General features: G+C 45.3%; 1 protein-coding gene across 1 annotated transcript in view; it reads right to left on the bottom strand.

Moving 5' to 3' along the window:
• Nucleotides 1-1,553: 1,553 nt before the first annotated feature.
• Nucleotides 1,554-23,382, bottom strand: part of ITPR2 (inositol 1,4,5-trisphosphate receptor type 2) — a 184,393-nt gene continuing 162,564 nt past the window's right edge. The window contains 5 exon segments of the mRNA XM_083366224.1: nt 1,554-5,496; nt 7,842-8,003; nt 18,190-18,350; nt 19,730-19,895; nt 22,541-22,671. Of these exon segments, the coding sequence (XP_083222350.1) occupies nt 5,410-5,496; nt 7,842-8,003; nt 18,190-18,350; nt 19,730-19,895; nt 22,541-22,671 (707 nt within the window). The 3' untranslated portion in view covers nt 1,554-5,409.

Raw genomic sequence — 23,382 nt, 5'->3', positions numbered from 1 at the left:
TAGTGGACAGTTATTCTAAATGGTTAGAAGTCACTCCCCTTAAGAAAACAACGTCAGGAGCCACTATACAAGCCCTAAGGAAAATATTCGCCACACACGGCCTCCCAGACACCATAGTTTCAGACAATGGCCCTCAATTCACCTCTCGTGAATTTCAGATATTCGCTATGAAGAATTGTATTAGGCTGGTCACGTCTGCGCCCTTCCACCCATCGACTAACGGAATGGCTGAAATTATGGTACGCTCCACAAAAGAAGCTTTGAAAAAATTCGTCAAGGGGAACTGGCAAAGGCGACTCAGCCAATTCCTAATGTCCCAACACGCAACTCCATGCACAACAACAGGCAAATCACCAGCGGAACTAAGATGGGGGAGGAGGCTGATAACACGGCTTGACAGACTGCATCCTGACACATACCCGGAAGAAAACGAACAACCCCCCCCATCCGCACATTCAAACCAGGGCAAATGATATGAGCACGATCTTACTCAGATAAAAACAAATGGGTCCAAGGGACAGTGCTAAAACAAACAGGACCCATTTCTTACCTAATATCCACACAAACTCACGGAAACCTACGCCGCCATATCGACCAACTCAGACCCAGACAACCGCCATGCACCCCAGAACCCCAAATGACGGAACTCAACCTGCAAACCCCCCCAGAGATACTACCGATACCAAACCTAGAGGAAGAAGAACAAAGAGACGCACCACCGGCAGACCCAGACATCGCCCCACTTCCACGTCGTTCCACCAGGAACCGAAGGGCCCCCACCTACCTAAGGGACTACCAGTGGGCAGGTTCCAACGACAGAGAGGGAGGAAACGCTCCAGGGGAGGGGTAAGGGGTGTATTATATATGTAAACAGTTAAGTTAGATGTGATTAAACCGTATACGTGAGGAAAAGTAAAATCTGACAGGAGAACACGCGGGAACTTTGACAGCTGTCAAAGTTCCCCGCACAGCGCAGGCGCAACCACTGACAGCTCGCGGCTGTCAAAACACCGAGCCATGCGGAAGCCTGAACTGTCAAGAACAGACGACGCGGATTGGTCCAGATAGACGCGGCGCCAAAATGGACGTTCCTGATTGGCCCTCACTGACAGCTGCCGGCTATAAAAGCCGGGCGAGTTATTCTGTTTTGTCTTGCTCTAAATAAACCTTTTAGTTAACTAGCCTGTCGTCCCGAGTGGTCCTTCGGCTACTTCATGAACAACACTGAACTGTATCTTAGTTTTTACAAGCAAATATAAAACAACAGACTCTGCTTGTTGAGATTTTCATCAAACTCCCCAGTCTGAGCAAAAACAAACAAAAAAAACCAAAAAAAACTAAAATCCCAGTTGGAACAAGTCTACATTCTCTTGAGAAGTGGGACGGGACGAGGCATTGTACAGAGCAAATAATACCCGTGCAAATTGCAAAACACTTGGAGGCGGGCATGAGCCATAAAGCTTTAGCTTTTTTTTTTTTGTAAGTAATCGTGGTTAATATGTCCTGTTTATTCCTCAGGATTGTGGCCCTTTCTTTTTTGTTATTGTTTACAGCTTTCTTTCTTTCTTTCTTTCTTTCTTTCTTTCTTTCTTTCTTTCTTTCTTTCTTTCTTTCTCTTTCTTCTTTCTTTCTTTCTTCTTCTTTTTCTTTCTTTCTTTCTTTCTTTCTTTCTTTCTTTCCTTTCTTTCTTTCCTCTCTTTCTTTTCTTTTCTTTCTTTCTTTCTTTCTTTCTTTCTTTCTTTCTTTCTTTCTTTCTTTCCTTTCTTTCCTTTCTTTCTTCTTTCTTTCTTTCTTTCTTTTTTTCTTTCTTTCTTTCTTTCTTTCTTTCTTTCTTTCTTTCTTTCTTTCTTTCTTTCTTTCTTTCTTTCTTTCTTTCTTTCTTTCTTTCGAATCCAGACAAAGTTAACTACAGATTAACTACAGACATTGACACCAGTCGTGGTTAACATTTGCTAATGGCTTGATCTAAATCCCACCCACCCTGTCAGCATCACCCAGAAGAAAGGCATTGCAATGTCCTGTCATTTTCACGAGGTCTTTGCATCTTGAATTTACAAAGAAAAGTCTGATGGGCAATTTAAAAGCAGGAGTGACTCTCACGCACCTTAAGAAACAAGGGGGGGGGGAGAAAATGAGCCCCAAACCACAGTCAGCTTGTTTTAATGTAAGTCTTTACTTACTTTTGTGTGAGGCGGGTCTGCCGCTCACACAAAACCATCCCTTCTTCCCCCCTTCCCCCCCCACACCAGGCCACCGATCCAGAAAGGTTGGGGAACGCTGCCTTAACACAACCCAGTCTACAGAATGACAGAACTCATGATAAAGTGCAACATACGGTGAAAATAAACTCCAAAATGCTGCTTCCCCACCAGTTTCATTAAAGTAGATTAAAGCATATGAAAACAATTGGCGTGAAACTCAAGATGCTCCACTTAAGCCAAGGAAATGGGGAAAAGCAAGAAAAACACGGTTCCTGGAGATGCTGTAATATGGGAAGATAAGGTGCAATCTCACTATCTGGAATTGCATTCATGCCTTCCCCCAAAAAGAGATTTTTTTATTATTGTTATTCTTGAAAAGCCATGTATGAATTTGTCTCGTAAGTTTCCAGTTCTCCTAAAATATGTAAACAGGACAATTTATTTTATTCAGGTAAGGCGAAAAATCTAGATTTTGGTCTTATCTAGAAGAGATATACTTAGAGAAGTCAGGATCGGTTAAGTAGAATCAAGTCTAGATTTTGCTAATAGCTAGAAATAAATGTTTAGATCCTTTATCAGCATTTTTACTAAGAAGCTTTTTTAAAAAAAACAAAAACACAAAAACTATAGTCACACAAGGAAGACCTAGATTTACTAACATTTAACCTTAAAAGAATGCATTTCACTCCAGTTGATGGAAGTTAGTTTAGCTCTTAAAGTCTCTCGGGCATAATTGTTTTCCAGGAGGAAACGGACGCTTAACAATTTGGAAGACACTTTACGGTAATAAAATTACTGCTATGATCCATTGTTCACTTAGATTTTTACAACCTGGGTTTTGGGAATTAAAATCCTCCCTCTGAGATAACTCATCTCCTGACATTGCAGCAGTAAAAACTACAATGCTGAGTCGATATTCGGAGTGCTGTAACACAAGTCCTGTCTTCTACAAGGAGAACAGGCTAAACGGAGTCAAAAGATGAAGAACAACTTGTATATTGCTCTCTCGGTAGGTCAACACAGTTGTGGATCACTTTTGACGAGATCTTGCTCAGAAACTGGAAAAGGAGAACCAGGAAAGTCCATTTTGGGTGTGCTTTACAAACGAACGTTGGAAGAAAAGTCCTCACCATTGGCTCCATCCAAGCTGGGAATAAACAACATGGCGACCGCTTTGGGAAGAAGGTTACAGTTTATTGCAGGAGAGAGCCGGACAGGAAGATGGTTCTAGCAGAAAAAGGACTGGGCACATGTAGGGAGTGGGTTTTTATACCCCTTGGAGTCATTTGTTTGGAGTTATTCCCTGTTTCAGGCTTTGTATTTCCTGTGTCACGTATTCTGACCAGAGTCTGGGTGTGCCTTTCTGGTATTCTTGATGGTTGTGGGTCAATCCTATTAGTGTTGTGATTCAGGGTCAGCCTGTGGGTTTTGCAGTTGGGTTGGACGACTCAGAGGAGGAGGAGGGGGGTGTTGAAGAGCTTGCTGATGATGGCCTTGAGGCTCTGCAGAGCCCTCAGCCAGGCCCCTCCCACCTGGTCACGACAGAGACCCAGCTGTGTGAGCCTGACAGCGTGGATAAAGGTGACCCACAGCTGGCCCTGTTCAAGGACGCCCGACGCAGGAGGCAGTCAATCAGGAGTAAACAGAGGAAGGCAATGGGGTACCTCGGAAGGAGGCAGAGAGAAGCCACGCCCTGAACTGTATAAAAGGGGAATGCGTGGGAGGGCTGGTTTGCTAAAGGCAACCGCTTGAATAGTTCCTGTTTCATAGCTCCTGTTTCATGGTTGGTGTCTTGTTTTGCTCTGTTTTATGTTAATAAATTTGGCAGGCTTTATTCCAGCCTCTTGCTGTTTGTAAAGGGGTTGTCCCTGCTTTTTCTGCAGGGCCGGTAGCAGGCTGGTACAGAACAATTAGGTCCAAAGGTCATATCCTGCTTTCCTGGGGCTGGGGTATGTAGATTTTAGGTCTTTGTCTTCCTAAGCTTCTAGCTCCAACTTTCCTGATGGTTTACATCTGCATGTCTATAGAACTGGTTTTCTGCTTGGGGGAAGGAGACCTGGGACTATTAAGAAAACTGGGCATGCTTTCCTGGTTCCACAATATCTTTTTCGGAGATATATTTTTCTACCCTTTTAACATTTCCTTCTCTGGGGAGCTGACTTCCCACAAAAGGATCCACTTGCAGTTCTTCCTGTGCAGAGATTTCAAACCCACTTGCCCTCTTGAATTTAGACTTTGGTACTAAAGATTTTACGAAGTAGTTCTTTCTCTCCTTAATCTCATTCTTGGTTTCAACTATATTGTATAGATTAGAGGTCATTGTTTGGAATTTCCAGTTGCAGCCACATTTAGAGTACAAGAACTAAATCCATGAGCAATGATATAAATTCAATACAATTCTCTTGCTGAATATATAGAGTATTCTGTTTTTACGTCCTTGGGGAGGTGGGGGCTGCATTCCTAAACGTAAAGAATTTAAAGCTGTGGATTCATTGCACTGGATTTTGGGAATTGTACCGCAGACAGTAAAATTGCTTCTAGTGTTCGGTCTTCTTTAAAAAGCAAAAACATTGATGGCCGATGAAGGGGGTGGCTTTGCTGCTTCCCTAATGCAAATTAATTTGCTGGGGCATATTTACATTCATTTGTTTGACTTTACCAAGGGCAAAACGCCCTGCAAAGGTGACAAATGACATTAGCCGGCTAAAAGTGACTAAAAGAGAACTTTTAGAGATTTTCGAATCACGCTGCTGCATTTCGTGTTAATCAACAGCTCCATCGGGTTAAGATGCTGGAGTTAGAAAAGTTTCTTTGAATGGCATTCCCACAATGCAACCGAATTTTGGCTTCTTCCCTGCCAACCTCTGGAGAAAGACAGATTTTTTAAAACAATAATAATAATAATAATCCCAACTGAAAGGCGAGAGAGAGCATCAACGGAGCCCCTCCCCTTTTAATTTGTTTGTTTATTGAGCCGAAAATGAAGATTAGGGCTTGCTTTGCATGATCTGTAGGGGTTAAGCCCCGGGCCCCTTTCAATTATAAAACACAGTTACAGATTGTTCCCACAGCTCAGCCACTTAGCATTTTGGCACTTTGTCGAAAACTGGGTAACAAGGAGCTCCGTTCAGTCCTTCCAGCCTCAGCTCTTCTGCCTTGTGATCCGGGAAGAATATTGACGAAAGGCCTGTCACAATCCGGGCTTTTATCAATGTGTTGAAGTATGATGGTTCACGTGAGCAGCGTTGGACCCCAAAAAGCCCAGTCGTTGCTTGTTTTTCCTTTGTTCTGTCATCTAAAAGGCGAAGAAGGAGACAAATACAAGATTAGCGGCTGGCTTTTGTTTCCGAGAGGCATAGAGAGGCACAGAGATTGGATTTTAAAGGTGTATTTATTTGGGGGGGTCCCTGACGTTCTCTTTTCTTGCAGACATTTCATTACCCAGCTAGGTAACGTCACTGGTGCTAGAAGTGAGTGGGGCTACCAAAAGGAGGAGGAGGAGGAGGAGGAGGAGGAGGAGGAGGAGGAGGAGAAGGAGGAGGAGGAGGAAGAGGAGTGGTGGTCCCTGGTGCTCTCTGAACTTGTTGATTTCTGGTGAGGAGATGTTTTGGTCTTTTCGTTTCCTTTCTGATTGTCTCTTTTGAATGGTAAGTAGATGTATATAAGCAGAGAAGGGGACGCGGTGGCTCAGTGGGTTAGGACGCTGAGCTTGTCGATCAGAAGGTCGGCAGTTTGGCGGGTCGAATCCCGAGTGCCGCGTAGCAGAGCGAGCGCCTGTTACTCATCCCAGCTTCTGCCAACCTAGCAGTTCGAAAGCATGTAAAAAGGCAAGTAGAAAAATAGGGACCACTATGGTGGGAAGGTAACAGCGTTCCGTGCGCCTTTGGCGTCTAGTCATGCCGGCCACAGGACCACGGAGACGTCCTCGGACAAGCGCTGGCTCTTCGGCTTTGAAACGGAGATGAGCACCGGCCCCTAGAGTCGGAAACGACTAGCACGCATGTGCGGGTGAACCTTTACCTTTATAAGCAGAGAGCAAACCTCGATTCTCATCTAGCACTGAGGTGGTTACCTAGTTGGATAATGAAACATCTGCATGGAAAAAGCTAAAGTCAGAGGGCACAAAGGGAACCCACAGTTCAACCCTGAGCTCCAACATGGGGAGGGGTGAAGGGTGAGAGGGGAAAGACATAGAGAGAGCGAGAAAGAGGCAGAGAGAAACAGAGAGACAGACAGACAGAGACACAGACAGAGACAGAGAGACACACAGAGAGAGACACAGACACACAGACACACAGACACACACACAGACACACACACACACAGAGAGAGAGAGAGAGAGAGAGACAGACAGACAGACAGACAGACAGAGAGACAGACAGACAGACAGACAGACAGAGAGAGAGAGAGACCAGCAAGTGGGATTATTTGGGTATAAAAGGAAAAGAGCCTTGGTGGAGCAGTGGGCTAATGCCTCCTTAAGTAACACCAGCTGCCTGCAATTAGTGCAGGTTCGAGTCCCACCAGGCTCAAGGTTGACTCAGCCTTCCATCCTTCCGAGGTAGGTAAAATGAGGACCCAGATTGTTGGGGGCAATTAAGCTGACTTTGTAATAATGCCGCTTGGGGGGTGTGTGTGAAAGCCCTGATAAGCAGGCATATACATAGAATGAAGGCTACTGCTAAGCTTGTAAGCCGCCCTGAGTCTTCGGAGAAGGGCGGCATATAAATGGAATTAAAATAAATAAATAAATAAAATAAAATGCTTATTTGCCAAAGATTCCTTTCAAATGTGCTCAGTTTTGCAAAGTCTCAGCACGTTAATCAGATAGTTCTTCTTCCTCTAGACCAGACATGTCAAACACAAGGCCCAGGGGCCGGATCCGGCCCGCGAAAGTGGTTTCATGCGGCCCGCGAAGCCATCCTGGAAACAGTGAGGGAACGGCCCCCACTGCCTTGGCCCTGGCCCAGAGGCCCTCCTTCTGCCAGAGACCCTCAGATCTGTCCCACTCCTGCCCGGGCCCCCATAGGCACCCTTCATGCGAACGATGTAGAGCTGGCCACGCCCACCCAGTAGGCCATACGCACTTTAGCCATGCCCACCCAGTAGGCCACGCCCACCCTGGCCATACCCACCCAGCCCCTTGAGGGCAACCGCAATGCTGATGCGGCCCTCAATGAAATTGAGTTTGACACCCCTGCTCTAGACTAGGGCAATTCTAGACAGAGTTCCAGCCTGCAAATTACGGTCCGTTAGGAACTTTTAAACCACCCAAAAGCCCTTGGAACAAGTTAACTCTGGATTCAAGAAAGATACGGCTAATTCCCCCAAACATATTTTTGTAAGAATGATATCACCGTGGTTCAACTGGGAGCTGCCTTCCTTTCGCCAGTGTGTATCCAGATTTTTATTTAGGATGGAGTGATCTCCTGCATTTTTTTAATCAAGGCCAGGTAATGTATGCAGCATCCCCTTCTTCAAACTTTTCCCACCAGAGATCCATCCTTGAGGAGGTGTGTTGGGTTGGATGTTAAGGGCAGATTTTGAACCTGGGCTTCCGTCTCCCTAATCAAACACCTTAATGTTGTTCAGGTCATAGTCTGCTTCCCAGAGGTTGATGGAAGTGATAAGACCGCTCACCTGTTCTTTAAGCTCAGCTAGTTGGCTGGAAAGCTGCTTGACCAAACTCATGGTGGACTCCAATCTTTCTTGCAGATTCCTGATTTCGTTCTGTTCATTATCCCCTTCGTTGCTGACCAGGGACATGGCTCTCATCCGGGGAAACCACTCCAAGTTTTTTTCCTGCATGAGGTCAAAACCAATATAACATTAGCTCAAAGGAGATTCCTGAGGATCCCAGAGTTTTCTTGAAAGGGAGGAGAACTAAACAACAACAAAAAAAACTTGGGTGGAATCTATTGAAGCAATCTGCCTAAGCATCCAAGGTGAGGTGAAACTGGAGGAATTAAGAAGCAAAAGGGAGATTTCAAACAATGTAAAACTGCACCACAGGCATTTAGAATGAAGCCTGCACTGTAGATAATGGGCCACACTATGTTATAAGAATATCGTGTTTGTACAACACAGAATGAAGCATACAGGCGATGTTGAATGTTTTCCAGACAATATTCTTGACAAAAATATTCTCTTAAGAAAGTATCTCCTTTTATGACTCCACCACAACTTAATTCAAAATGCTGGATGAAAAAGACATTTGGCTTGAGCAACGGTGAGCAGTTGAGAAAGAAAAGGAAGAATGAGAATAAGAGAATAAGAGAATAACAGAGTTGGAAGGGGCCTTGGAGGTCTTCTAGTCCAACCCCCTATACCAGGGGTAGGCAACCTTGGCTCTTTTATGACTCGTGGGCTTCAACTCCCAGAATTCCTGAGCTAGCCACGCTGAGGGGAAAGGGAGAGGTTTCCAAGCTGAGCCGTGCTGGGTCAGGAACTCTAGGAGTTGAAGTCCACGAGTCATGAAAGAGCCAAGGTTGCCTACCCCTGGCCTAGGCCTAGGCCGCTTTATGACTTGTGGACTTCAACTCCCAGAATTCCTGAGCCAGCCATGCTGAGGGGAAAGGGAGAGGTTTCCAAGCTGAGCCATGCAGGCTCAGGAATTCTGGGAGTTGAAGTCCACGAGTCATAAAAGAGCCAAGGTTGCCTACCCCTGCCCTACACCATTTCAGACAAACGGTTGTCCAATCTCTTCTTTCAAACCTCCAGTGTTGGGAACACCCACAACATCTGGACTGAAGCCATTCCACTGCTTAACTGTCAGGAAATTTCTCCTAAGCTCTAGGTTGCTTCTCTCCTTGATTAGTTTCCATCCGTTGCATCTAGTCCTGCCTTCTGGTGCTTTGGAGAAGAGCTTGACATGTCCTCCACCCACCCACCCAGCTATCCACCCACCCCTGGTCTTCTTTGTGGCAGCCCATAATTCTAACTTAATCCACTTTATCGTTCTCTTTGTCTCAATCAACAAATGTACAATAAATTTTCTTTCTCGGTCGTATACAGTTCTTATGGATTCAGAAGCGCGTAAATCTGATCTGTATGTACTTGTCCAGCATAAAAATGCCCTGATTTTTGAGATAGTTCTCATGATCCTTCCAAGGTCAGTAAAATGAGGACTCAGGTCGTTGGGGGGGGCAATATGCTGATTCTGTAAATGGCTTAGAGAGGGCCGTAAAAGCACTGTGAAGCGGTATATAAAAGTGCTATTGCTATCTAAGCCGTGGTGGCGCAGTGGTTAGAATGCAGTATTGCAGGCAAACTCTGCCCACAGTCTGGAGTTCGCTCCTGACCAGCTTAAGGTTGACTCAGCTTTCTGCCGTTCTGAGGTCGGTAAAATGAGGACCCAGATTGTTGGGGGGACAACATGCTGACTCTGTAAACCGCTTAGAGAGGGCTGTAAAACACTGTGAAACGGTATATAACTCTAAGTCAGGGGTAGGCAACCTGGGCTCTTTTATGACTCATGGACTTCAACTCCCAGAATTCCTCAGCCAGCCACGCTGAGGGGAAAGGGAGAGGTTTCCAAGCTGAGCCATGCTGGCTCAGGAATTCTGGGAGTTGAAGTCCACGAGTCATAAAAGAGCCAAGGTTGCCTACCCCTGCCCTAGGCCTAGGCCGCTTTATGACTCGTGGACTTCAACTCCCAGAATTCCTGAGCCAGCCAGGCTGAGGGGAAAGGGAGAGGTTTCCAAGCTGAGCCGTGCTGGCTCAGGGATTCTGGGAGTTGAAGTCCACGAGTCATAAAAGAGCCAAGGTTACCTACCCCTGGTCTAAGTATATAAGTGCAGTTGTTATTGCTATCACCTGCTGCAGAGTTTCTCAACCCTAGCAACTTGAAGATGAGTGGATTTCAACTCCCAGACTTCCCCAGCCAGCATACATATACAGTATAATCTACACTGGGCAGTTTTACATATTTATCACCTGCCTCAACAGCAAGATAGAAGTGCAGCCCAAAGAGAAGAATGTAATAAGAAAAGAATCAGATTTTCGAAAGGTTTAGACATCCCTTTGGATAAATCTTTTTCTTTCCTCAGATGCTAACCTACACAGCATTCATTTCAATTCCATCTCCAACATATTGTTGTCATCCCCTTAAACATTCCCATTTTATCATATTATCTCTTTCTGGTTTAAAAAAAATGTATTCAATACTTTTTCCTCTCCACCCGATTTCAAAACAATGTTGTTTTTTCCCCCCATCAAAATCTGCCTCTGCATTTTCTGGGCCTTTTTAAAACCTTAATTCACTGGCTGGTCATTTTGACTACAATCTTACAACTATCTTTTTTTTCTCTATATATAATCTTTCTCCCCTCCTTATCTTTATTTTTTTTTTAACCATTACAGGGAGCCCTCGACTTACGACCACAATGGAGCCCAAGCTTTCTGTTGCTAAGTGAGACCTTGGTTAAGTGAGTTTGGCCCCGTTTTGCAACCTTCCTTGCCACAGTTGTGAAGTGAATCACTGCGCTTGTTAAGTTACTTACAAAGATGTTAAGTGGATCCGGCTTTCCCCGTTGACTTTGTTTCGCCAATGGGGATCAGGTGACCTCTGGACACTGCGACCGTCATAAACACGAGTCAGCTGCCAAGCATCTGAATCTTGATCGCGTGACCACGGGAATGGCTGCAACGGTCGTAAGTGTGAAAAGGGTCCACAGCCACTTGGTCAGTGATAGTGTAACTTTAAGCGGTCACTAAACAGGCTGTGGTAAGTCGTGGATTACCTGTATGTTATTTCTCTCCTCCGTATTCTTTGTTAACGGTGGTTTCCCTGCAGACGTTTCAGGACCCAAAGTGGGATAATAAGTGAACTAATGATGTTGCCTAGTTTGGGTCATGAGACGTCGACAAGAAAGCCACAAAGCTCCGAGAGGACCAAGGAACCCACAACCGCCCTCCTCCTCCTCTTAATTTTCTCCTCCTCCACTCCACAAACCCCATTCTCTTCTGGCACTGCTAATGTTAGCTAGTTTGGGTCATGAGACGTCTGCAAGAAATGCTGAATGGAAATGGGGCCCCTGCTCTGCCCCCTGCCTCGCCTCGCCCCAACCCCGCAGGATGAGCCTCCTGCCCCAAGCCCCCACCTGCCAGAGACCCCCCTGGATCTCCCCCAACCATGCCCGCCTGTTGTGATTCAGGGTCAGCCTGTGGGTTCGGCAGTTGGGTCGGACGATTCAGAGGAGGAGGAGTGGGTGTTGGAGAGTATTGCTGAGGGGGTTGAAGATCTTGCTGATGAGAGCCCTCAGCCAGGCCCCTCCCATCTGGTTACGATGCAGACCCAGCTGTGTGAGCCTGACAGCGTGGATGAAGATGACCCACAGCTGGCCCTGTTCAAGGACGCCCGACACAGGAGGCAGTCAATCAGGAGTAAACAGAGGAAGGCAATGGGGCACCTCGGAAGGAGGCAGAGAGAAGCCACGCCCTGAACTGTATAAAAGGGGAATGCGTGGGAGGGCTGGTTTGCTGAAGGCAACCGTTTGAATAGCTCCTGTTTCATGGTTCGTGTCTTGTTTTGCTCTGTTTTATGTTAATAAATTTGGCAGGCTTAGTTGCAGCCTCTTGCCGTTTGTAAAGGGGTTGTCCCTGCCTTTTCGGCAGTGCCGGTAGTAGGCTGGTACAGAACACCACCCCCCACAGGCATACCTCCCCACGAGCAACTTGGAGGTGGCCATGCCCACCCAGTCTGCCGTGACCACTGCAGCCCCGCCCACCCAGTGGGCCACGCCCAGCCGGCACCCGACGATAAATAAGTGGGGTTTGGGTTGCAGCTTGGGCACTCGGTCTCTAAAAGGTTCGCCGTCCCCGTTACACCTCATCCCTTCTCAAATGTCCCACTCGCAGAATTTGACGTATTTCTGGGGCACTTAGTGACTGCATTCTTTCCCCCGGTTTTGCGACCGTTGCAGCATCCCCAGGGTCATGTGATCAAAATTTGGACACACACCTCCCTGGGCAAGCGGCCTGTTATTTAGGAGGGCTGCAACATCCTGCCGGTCACCCGATCGCCACTTGGGATCTTCCCAGCCGGCCTCTGACCAGCAAAGTCAGTGGGGGGAAGCCACTTTCGCTTAATAACCACATGATTCCTAAGAACTGCATCGATTCACTGAACAACATGAGGAAGAAAAAAAAAAGTTTGGCGGACTCGCTTAGCAAGCGTGAACTGCGTTGGTGGGTGGAGAACGACAGGCCGTTCTTGAGTTACAGCCGTTCATTTAGTGACTGTTCAAAGTTGCGACGGCAATGAAAAAAGTGATTTAAGAATGTTTTTCACCCTTACGACCAGGGTGGGGTGGGGGTGGGAAAACATCCCCACAGGGTCAAGTGATCAAAATCCAGAGGCTGGGCAACTGGTTCGTACTTATGACGGTTTCAGTGTCCCAAAGTCATGTCATCCCATTTCTGACCGACAAAGTCAATGGGGCAAGCCAGATTCACTTAACAACTGCGTTGGTAACTTAGCAACTGCAGCGATTCACTTAACAACCGTGGTGAGAAAAGTTGTAAAATGGGGCAAGGCTCACTTAACAACAGCCTAGGAAATTTGGAGCTCTATTGGGGTCCTACCTGTATATTGCTTGTGAGAAAGTTGCATGGAGCATTTCAATAAACCATCATAGGCTGCCTATGCCATTACATCAGTGTTATTTCCTGAAAAACAACAAAGCCTAGCAAGTGAATTTCCTTATGGAACTATCCAGTGCTAGAAAAAATATAATCAGTGTGCCCCACTACCTTTGTTCAGGAAGAATTTAATTCATTCCCTCTATTGATTAATTTATTTAACCGTTGGCATTTGTCACTGTTCAGGTTGCCAGGAGAATATATATATATATCAAGCGGCTTCAAACCTCTTCCAACATCCAGTTCTAGACTGCTAAATCAAAATCCAGTATTAGAAATTAGAATTCTTTATTGGCCAAGTGGGATTTTTGTCTCCGGGGCAGAATTTGTCTCCGGTGCAGAAGCTCTCAGTGTGCATATCAGCAACAAGTGAGAAATCATTAGATTAGATTAGATATTAGATAACCTTTATTGTCATTTTTTTCCTGCAGGCACAACGGCGCACATTAAAAATGAAATTTAGTTGCTTGCTCTCAAGTGTACACATACATAACACGCATTTAAAAAACATACTATATACAACATATGTACTGTATATAGACCTACACCATTACATATGAGTAACATATAAATACTAATACATAACGAAAGGAGGAAGCTTTAGAGTTCACAAGGTTAATACTGTATTATTAACATAATACATGTTAATAATCATGATCATAATCATAAAAGACATTCATCGTAAATCATAAGATACAACACTCAGTGATGGTCACAGGGTACTAAATAAGCAATCACGATAAATCATAAATCATGCTAGGATGCTAAATAAGTAAAGGTAAAGGTTCCCCCGCACATGCATGCTAGTCGTTTCCAACTCTAGGGGCCGGTGCTCATCTCTGTTACAAAGCCGAAGTGCCAGCGCTTGTCCAAGGACATCTCCGTGGTCATGTGGCCAGCATGACTAGACGCCAAAGGTGCACGGAACACTGTTACCTTCCCACCGTAGTGGTCCCTATTTTTCTACTTGCATTTTTACGTGCTTTCGAACTGCTAGGTTGGCAGAAGCTGGGACGAGTAACAGGTGCTCACTCTGTTACGCGGCACTCGGGATTCGACCCGCCAAACTGCCGACCTTCTGAACGACAAGCTCAGCGTCCTAACCCACTAAGCCACCGCGTCCCTTAGGATGCTAAATAAAACAATATAAATCGTAAGATATGTAAGATAAGCCATGAAGTTATAGTAATAAGAAGAAAAGGAATAGGTAATAGGAATGTTGAGGATAATAGTAATTCAGCTCTGGTACGGTAGTTAGTTTGACAGTGTTGTAGGAATTAGTTGTTTAGCAGAGTGATGGCATGGGGGGGAAAAACTGTGTGTCTAGTTGCTTTGGCACACACAATGCCCTATAGCACCAACCTAAGGGGAGGAGTTGAAAAAGTTTATGTCCAGGATATGAATATTTGTAGATATTTTTCTCATCCCTCCTTCTGGTTTGTGTAAGAAGCGTTTGCAAGAAGGGTTTACGTTGAGGAAGCTTGATTGCAACCATTGGGTTTACTGATGACTGCCTACTGGCTGGACAAAACAATTATTTTGACACAATTGTATATACACTGTCATTGGGGTCAATAAAATACCAAGGCAATTATGCAACTGGAATTTTTATCACCAGGGACCTGAATCCAACAACCCTTGGCTATTCTTGACAGATCTATTTCTGTTCCAAATAGACCTGATTTTCTCTCATTTCTCCGTGCTGGCTTACTGCAAGAATTTTACTTCCTTCCTCTGCTACTTAAAAATAATAATAATAATAATAAAAGCCTAAAGCAATTCCAGCATTCTAATTTTCTTGTGTCATTGGCCTTGGAGCTGATTTAGAAAGATACCTTTTTCTCTCTTTTTTTTTTACTGAAATCCATTTCTCTCACTTCCTAAATGTGATGAGTACAGTGACATTATTTTCAAAATAATTGGACCAAATATTGTGGCTCTTTTCACGAGAGCTTGCAAGCAGATGGTATCGTTCCTGCAACGTGGGCTTGGAGAATATCTGTTAACTTTTGGACAGAAGCCACTTATTTGGAAATGAAATGCAATGGTTGTAACGATAGCCATAGTTTTATGAAGTGAGCGGATATTGCGGTGCATCAAATCCATTAATCAAATTGCTTTATTTTGTTTAAAGAACACATTCCCTACGAGGCAACCTTTATACTGCTGCAGTTCAGAAAAAGAAAGCCACCGATCTCTCTCAGTGGCTTTTAAAAGGTTACAGCCCGTATTTGATAATGGTGAGAAGTGGTTTATGTTTTCAATTTTCTTAAGTAGATTTCTGCACGGTATAACCTTTTGAGACTATGTAAAATACAGCCGGTTGCAAACTTTTCCAATTCAAAGTGCTTGAATTACAAGAGGCTCATTTAACATTTGAAACAAATGTTTCGCCTTTGAAATGGCTTGTTTTAACCAGCCTGGATATGTTTCCCAGTCAAAAGAGAAATTTCATTCTGCTTCAAGGTGAAAGACAATCCTAAAACAACCCAAAGAGCTTGTTTCAAATGCGACACATTGGTGCATAGCAGATCAGGCTGGGGTGGGGGGTGGGGGGATGAAGATAGACATAAATTGTGCAAGATCAAATTGAGAAATCCATAATGCTGCAAAGGGTGGAAGGAAAGAATTCTGAGCTGGCCAGAGTTGTTTGCTGAGATGGGCAGGTGTAGGGAAGGAAGGAAGGAAGGAAGGAAGGAAGGAAGGAAGGAAGGAAGGAAGGAAGGAAGGAAGGAAGGAAGGAAGGAAGGAAGGAAGGGAGGGAGGGAGGGAGGGAGGGAGGGAGGGAGGGAGGGAGGGAGGGAAGAAGGAAGGGAGGAAGGAAGGAAGGAAGGAAGGAAGGAAGGAAGGGAGGGAGGGAGGGGGAGGGAAGAAGGGAGGGAGGGAGGGAAGAAGGAAGGGAGGAAGGAAGGAAGGAAGGAAGGAAGGGAGGGAGGGAGGGAGGGAGGGAGGGAAGAAGGAAGGGAGGAAGGAAGGAAGGAAGGAAGGAAGGAAGGGAGGGAGGGAGGGAGGGAGGGAAGAAGGGAGGGAGGGAGGGAGGGAGGAAGGAAGGGAGGGAGGGAGGGAGGGAAGGAGGGAAGAAGGAAGGGAGGGAGGGTAGGAGAGAGGGAGGGAGGGAAGAAGGAAGGAAGGGAGGGACGGAGGGAAGGAGGGAGGGGATAGAAGAGAAGAGAAGAGAAGAGAAGAGAAGAGAAGAGAAGAGAAGAGAAGAGAAGAGAAGAGAAGAAGCAAGATGGATGAAATTGGTTACAGTGGTGATGTGTGCAATTTTGGAAGATCTCAGGAGTCAGATTAAGGTCAGATCATCCCAGCAAAGGTCCAAGTATTTGGTGGCTAAGAGTCAACACCAACCTGATGGCACATAAACATGGAATCATAGAGGCCTTCTAGTCTAAGGTAGGAGTCCTACCATCCTGCCCTCAAGTGCTTAGAGAATAGGTTGACACACACACCCTTCTTTCTGGAAGCCCCTCAAATATTGGAAGACTGCTATCATGTCACCCTTAATCCTTCTTTTGATTAAAATAGACATACCCAATTAATTCCTGCAACCGTTCTTCATGTGTTCTAGCTTCCAATCCCCTATTCACCTTTGTCGCTCTTCTCTGTACTCTGTCTAGAGTCTCAACACATATTTTTTTTTACATCGTGGCAATCAGAACTAGATGCAGTATTCCAAGTGTGGCCTTACCAAGGCATTGTAAAGTAATATTAACATTTCACGTGAACTGGATTCTATCCCTCTGTTAAGGCAGCCTAGGACTGCGTTGGCTTTTTTTTGGCAGCTGCGGCACACGGTTGGCTCATATTTAAGGGATTGTCCAACTAGGACTCCGAGATCCCTCTGGCAGTTGCTACTGTTGAGCAAGGTAACCCCCTATTCTATACCTGCGCATTTGGCTTTTCTTGACTAAAGGTAAAAACTTTACTTTTCTCTGCGTTGAATTTCATTTTGTTAGATAGGGCCCAGTGTTCACGTCTGTCAAGATAATCATAATCATAACAGTAAAGTTGGAAGGGACCTTGGAGGTCATCTAGTCCAACCCCCTGCTCAGGCAGGAAACCCTATACCCTTTCAGACAAATGGCTGTCCAGTCTCTTCTTAAAAACTTCCAGTGTTGGAGCATTCACTGCTTCTGGAGGCAGGTTGTACCACTGGTTAATTGTCCGCACTGTCAGGAAGTTTCTCCTTAGTTCTAGGTTGCTTCTCCTGTATTTTAAGCATATCTTCCAGGATGTTGGCTATTCCCCCCAAGCTTGGGTCATCTGCCAGTTTGATGAGTTCCTCTTCTGTCCCCACCCCCATCTAAATTGTTCATGAAGATATTTAAGAGTACCTGTTTATTCATTTTTTTAAAAAAAATTTATGTTTTGCTGTCAAATCTTTTTAAATGCCACTTCTTAACCATCCTGGGCTCCCCACTTACTTATATCACAAAGGTTACTGATCCTTCCCATAATTTCTTGCTCCATTTAGTGAGTGACAGCCCTCTTAAGTGAGGAATCAATTAATCATGTGATGAAGGACATGATGTCAGTTGTCCCGTGAACATCCTGTGTGCGCGTTAACCGGAATACTTAATAAAATAGGCTGAGCTCAAGGAGAAACATTGGACGAATCAGAAGTCTTGCATTTGCACTGCTTTCCCAGATACATCTGTAGAATCTTTGATCAGGGATAATAAGTGGAATTTTTTTATTATTATTATTTTTAGCTCCTTCGTTACAATCCTTTTCAAAACTTTATCCGTGCTCTTTTGGTTTATGGGTAATGTCATGATGTTCTCATGGCGACAAAGGTTCAGTTTTTAAAAACTGTTATTACGCCAGGGTTTCTCATGTGCACTGGACGGCTTAAAGTGCCTTTGCAGTTACACATAGTCCTCGACTTGCAACAATTCGTTTAGTGACCGCTCAGAGTTATAACAGCACTGAAAAAAGTGACTTACGATCGTTTTTCACACTTACAACCGTTGCAGCATCCCCCGCGGTCACATGATCAAAATCCGGATGCTTAGCAACTGACTCATATTTTTGACGGTCGCACTGTCCCCCCTTTGCGACCTTCTGGTAAGCAAAGTCAGTGGGGAAGATTCACTTAACAACCGTGTCGCTACCTTACCAACTGCCGTGATTCACTTAACAACCGTGGCAAGAAAGGTTGTAAAACGGGGCCCATAACAAATATCTCGCTTAGCAGCAGAAATTTTGGGCTCACTTTTTGGTCGTAAGTCGAGGACTACCAGTGTCCAGATGAAGCTATCCTAGAGTTAAGGAGGAATACGTTCCAGATGTGCCTGAAAGGACCAGCTTTGTGCATCACAAACAACACCAAAATGGGACTCACCGTAATCATTTGGGCCACGTAACTTTCAGGTCCGGTATATTCTGTTGGGTCTTTCACTCTGACCAGAACGATAAAATATAGATAGTGCCACATGTTGTGTTCTGACTTGATGTGTTCCTCGAATGAAACCGTCTTGTTGTCAAACTTATCCCGCTCCAGCCCTGTGGAAAAAAAGGAGAATTTCCCACAAACCTATTCATACATTAAAGCAGGAGTTCCCAGCGTTGCATCTGGTGGACTTCAATTCCCAGAATTCTGGGAGTTGAAGTCCACAAGTCTTAAAGTTGCCAAGGTTGGACACCTTTGCATTAAAGCTTCCTTAAGGAATGAGTAGACAAAAATCCTACAACAGGCCGTCCTCAACTTACCATAATTCATTTAGTGACCATTCAAAGTTTCAACGGCACTCAAAAGAGTGACTTACGATCATTTTTTTCACCCTTACGTCTGTTGCAGCATCCCTCTGGTCACGGGATGAAAATTTGGATGCTTGGCAACTGACTCATATTTATGACGGTTGCAGCGTCCTGGGGACACGTGATCCCCTTCTGCGACCTTCTGACAAGCCAAGTCCAAGGGGAAGCCGGATTCACTTAACAACTGTGTAACTGACTTAACATCTGGATTGATTCGCTTAGCAGCTACGGTAAGAAAAGTTGTAAAACAGGGCAAAATCCATTTAACAAACATGTCCCTTAGTAGCAGAATTTTTGGGCTACATTGTGGTTGTAAGTCAGGGACTACCTATACCAGGAGTAAGCAACCTGGGCTCTTTTATGACTCGTGGACTTTAACTCCCAGAATTCCTGAGCCAGCCATGCTGAGGGAAAAGGGAGAGCTTTCCAAATTGAGCCATGCTGGCTGAGGAATTCTGGGAGTTGAAGTCCATGAGTCATAAAAGAGCCAAGGTTGCCTACCCCTGCCCTAGGCCTAGGCCGCTTTATGACTTGTGGACTTCAACTCCCAGAATTCCTGAGCCAGCCACGCTGAGGGGAAAGGGAGAGGTTTCCAAGCTGAGCCATGCCGGCTCAGGAATTCTGGGAGTTGAAGTCCACGAGTCATAAAAGAGCCAAGGTTGCCTACCCCTGGCCTATACCATTTCAGACAAATGGTTGGCCAATCTCTTCTTTATGATACCTACGCTGGGGCACACAATCTTAAATTAACTCTGCTATTCTGAACATAATTCTGACATATTGATTCTGCATCTAGTGCAGGGGTAGGCAACCTTGGCTCTTTTATGACTCGTGGACTTCAACTCCCAGAATTCCTGAGCCAGCCACGCTGAGGGAAAAGGGAGAGGTTTCCAAGTTGAGCCGTGTTGGCTCAGGAATTCTGGGAGTTGAAGTCCACGAGTCATAAAAGAGCCAAGCTTGCCTACCCCTGGCCTATACGTTGGACCAAAATTATTTCTAAGGCAGCTTTCTGTGCAAACCACAATCCTGGCGCATTCACAAAGCTTGCTTGTCAGCGCCTCTCTGCTTTTGCATTTCCTTTTCAAAAAACCCTAACGACAAGACCCAAAGGGACGAATGCATACCACAGATGAAACAGGTTGTCTTCAAAATCTCTTCTTTCTTCTGCTTTTCGCTTCTGAGGTCTGCGAACGTATCGATGATGACTCCGAAAATGAGGTTCAGAACGATAATGATGACGATGAAATAAAACAGGAGATCATAAACCACCCGAGCAGCAAACAGCGGCTCCTGTAAAGAAAGAACATTTTTACGGGACGTCCAATTTTAACCCAATGAAATGAAAATGAAGGTAGTCCTCGACTTACGACAGTTCCTTTAGCGACCCTTCGAAGTTACAACGGCACCGAATAAAGGGTCTTATGACCCGTTTTTCACACTTATAACTGTTGCAGCATCCCCGTGGTCACGTGACTTACATTCGGGTGCTGGACAACTGACTCGTATTTATGACGGTTGCAGCGTCCCAGGGTCACGTGATCCCCTTTTTGCGACCTCCTGACAGGCAAAGTCAATGGGGGAAGCCAGATTCGCTTAACAACCGAGTTACACATTTAACAACTGCAGCGGTTAACTTTAAAAAAGTGAAAAGGAAAGTCGTAAAACTGGGCAAAACTCACTTAACAAATTTCTCACTTAGCAACATAAATTTGGGGTTCAATTGCGGTCATGATGACCTATAAAGCCCTAAATGGCATGGGTCCGGATTATCTTTGGGAGCACCTGCTGCCAGTGTCAACTTCCCATCGTCCTGTGCGCTCCCACAGGGAGGGCCTCCTCAGGGTGCCGCCGGTCAGGGAGTGCCGGCGGGCGATCCCCAGGGGGAGAGCGTTCTCTGTGGGCGCGCCTGCCCTATGGAATCAGCTGCCTGTGGAACTCCGGATGACCCCCGACCTTCGCTCGTTTCGCCGGGACCTAAAAACTTGGCTATTCAAGCTTGCCGGCCTGGACTGAGGATTTTTGGGTTAAGGTTTTAATTTTTAATTATTTAATTTAATTTAATTTTAACCTGTGTATATATTGTATTGTTTTAATTTGCCCTGTAAACCGCCCTGAGTCCCTCGGGAAAAAGGCGGTATATAAATCGAAATAAATAAAATAAATAAATAAAATGAGTTGAAGTCTACCTGTACGTTTGATCAGACACAATGTTGTTAATAGCTACTGAAGATCAGCAGTGCGGAAAAGGTGAATGTCAAATTGTCCGTGACATCATATTCCCTTCATTCACTAGATACGAGGGCGATTCGGAAATAAACCTCCATTTGGTCATCAGTGACAGACACGCGCAGATACAGAACTTTTATTATACACATCAGAAAACTACAATATCACATTACTTTTCGACAAAAGAGCCATTCAAACTGAGGCACCTGTCGTTAACGTCTTACAAGGTTTGAAATTCCTTAGTTGTTGTCGCTCGGGGCCAAATCTGGGCTGTGGGGGTGTGTGTGTGTGTGATCAAAAGCATCCCAACGGAACCGCTTCAAAAGTTCTTGGGTGCGTTTAGCGGTGTGCGGGCGAGCATTCTCGTGAACCCACACCACACGGGAATTGGTGCCCTAGAAAATCCCGCCAAACGTGAAGAGGCCAAAGGAGTATGGCTAGCGATGTTTACGGAGCCTGGTTCGACCATCAGTTCAGACGTGTACTGTGAAACGTTACGAAAACTCAAATGAGTCATCCATAACAAGCGTTGGGGCCTGCGGACTTCCGGTGTGGTGTGGGTTCACGACAATGCTCGCCCGCACACCGTTAAGACGCACCCAAGAACTTTTGAAGTGGTTCCGTTGCGATGTTTTTGATCCGCCCCCTCCATAGCCCAGATTTGGCGCCAAGTGACTATCACCTCTTCATTTCAAACCTTGTAAGACATGATGACAAGTACCTCAATTTGAATGGCGATTATGTCAAAAAGTCATGTCACGTAGTTTTCTCATGTGTATGTGTCCCTCGGGAGAAGGGCAGTATATAAAACAAATAAATAAATGTTTTTGATGTTTTTGATCCGCCCCCTCCATAGCCCAGATTTGGCGCCAAGTGACTAACAAGTGACTACCACCTCTTCATTTCAAACCTTGTAAGACGTGATGACAAGTACCTCAATTTGAATGGCGATTATGTCAAAAAGTCATGTCACGTAGTTTTCTCATGTGTATGTGTCCCTCGGGAGAAGGACGGTATATAAAACAAATAAATAAATAAATAAATAAATAATAAAAGTTCTGAATCCGCACGTGTCTGTCATGGATAACCAAAGGGAGGTTTATTTCCGAACTGCCCTCGTATTAATATACAGAACACTTACTCTGTCCTTATGAAAACGAATTTCAAAATGTGACATAACTTCCTGAATTCCTCACAACTCACAAAACTGACTTTTATATTTCTTTTATACGTGCACCCTGGTATTATATGTTCCTTTTGTATAATTTTATTACTGTTATCCATGTACTCGATGCCATATACTGCATAAATAAATAAACTTTATTTTTTTTCCAGATTTTTACTTTTCTAGGCTGTACTCTTTTCTGGATGTCCTTACTTGTGTCCTTCACCTCAGCAGCAGGTTTCCTATGGATGATAACAGATAGCCCTCGATTTACAACTGGCCGTTTAGTGACTGTTCAAAGTTACGACAGACAGACAGACACACACACACACACACACCAAAGGCTGTTTATGTTTCAGATTCAAAGTTCTAACATTTTGGGCACCACAGTGAGTCAATTAACAACTCTGGCAAAAATGGTCATAAAAAATGGGGCAAAATTCAGTTCACACATGTCTCTCTTAGCAACAGAAATTTGGGGCTGAGTTCTGGTCGTAAGTCCAGGACCCCCTGTATAGCAATACCAAGCCAATGAAACACTCACATCTTTGGATGGCTTCCGAAGAACATCCCCCACTCCTCCGCCGTTTCTCAGTCCTTGGTTCAACACGGTCACGATGCACATCAGCAAAGTGTCACAAGTCCTCTCAATCCCATCCACATCGCTGTCTTCCCCTATGGATATCGTAAGGACACTTTCAATTTTTGCCCAGGTTCACCTGGTGCGCCAGTTGCGACCCTATCTGGACCGAAATGCCCTATGCACAGTCACTCATGTGCTCGTGACCTCCCGTTTAGACTACTGCAACGCTCTCTACATGGGGCTGCCCTTGAGGACCACTCAGAGGCTTCAGCTGGTGCAGAATGCGGCTGCGCGAGTTGTGATGGGGGTTTCCCGATACTCCCATGTAACACCTCTTCTCCGCGAGCTGCATTGGCTTCCGGTTGCCCTCCTGGTGAGATTCAAGGTGCTGGTGATGACCTATAAAGCCCTAAATGGCTTGGGTCCGGGATATCTGAGGGAACACCTGCTGCCGGCATCAAGTTCCCTTCGTCCAGTGCGCTCCCACAGGGAGGGTCTTCTCAGGGTGCCACCAGTAAGAGATTGCTGGCGGACGACGCCCAGAGATAGGGCCTTCTCAGTGGGGGCACCTGCCCTTTGGAACCAGCTGCCAGTGGAGCTGAGGACTGCCCCCGACCTCCGTTCATTCTGCCGGGACCTGAAGACCTGGCTCTTCGAGCTCTCTGGCCCAGGCTGAGGATTAATCTCATTTTAACTGAGGATTTATTTATGCAGGGACAAATATAATTTTTTTATATTTGTTTTTAACTTTTGTATCTTGGTTTTTTAATCACCCTGTAAACCGCCCTGAGTCCTTCGGGAAA

This window comes from Vipera ursinii, assembly GCF_947247035.1.
Source record: "Vipera ursinii genome assembly, chromosome: 6".
NCBI lineage: Eukaryota > Metazoa > Chordata > Lepidosauria > Squamata > Viperidae > Vipera > Vipera ursinii.
Note: the sequence above shows the minus strand (reverse complement) of the source record. Positions and strands in the feature narration are given on the sequence as shown.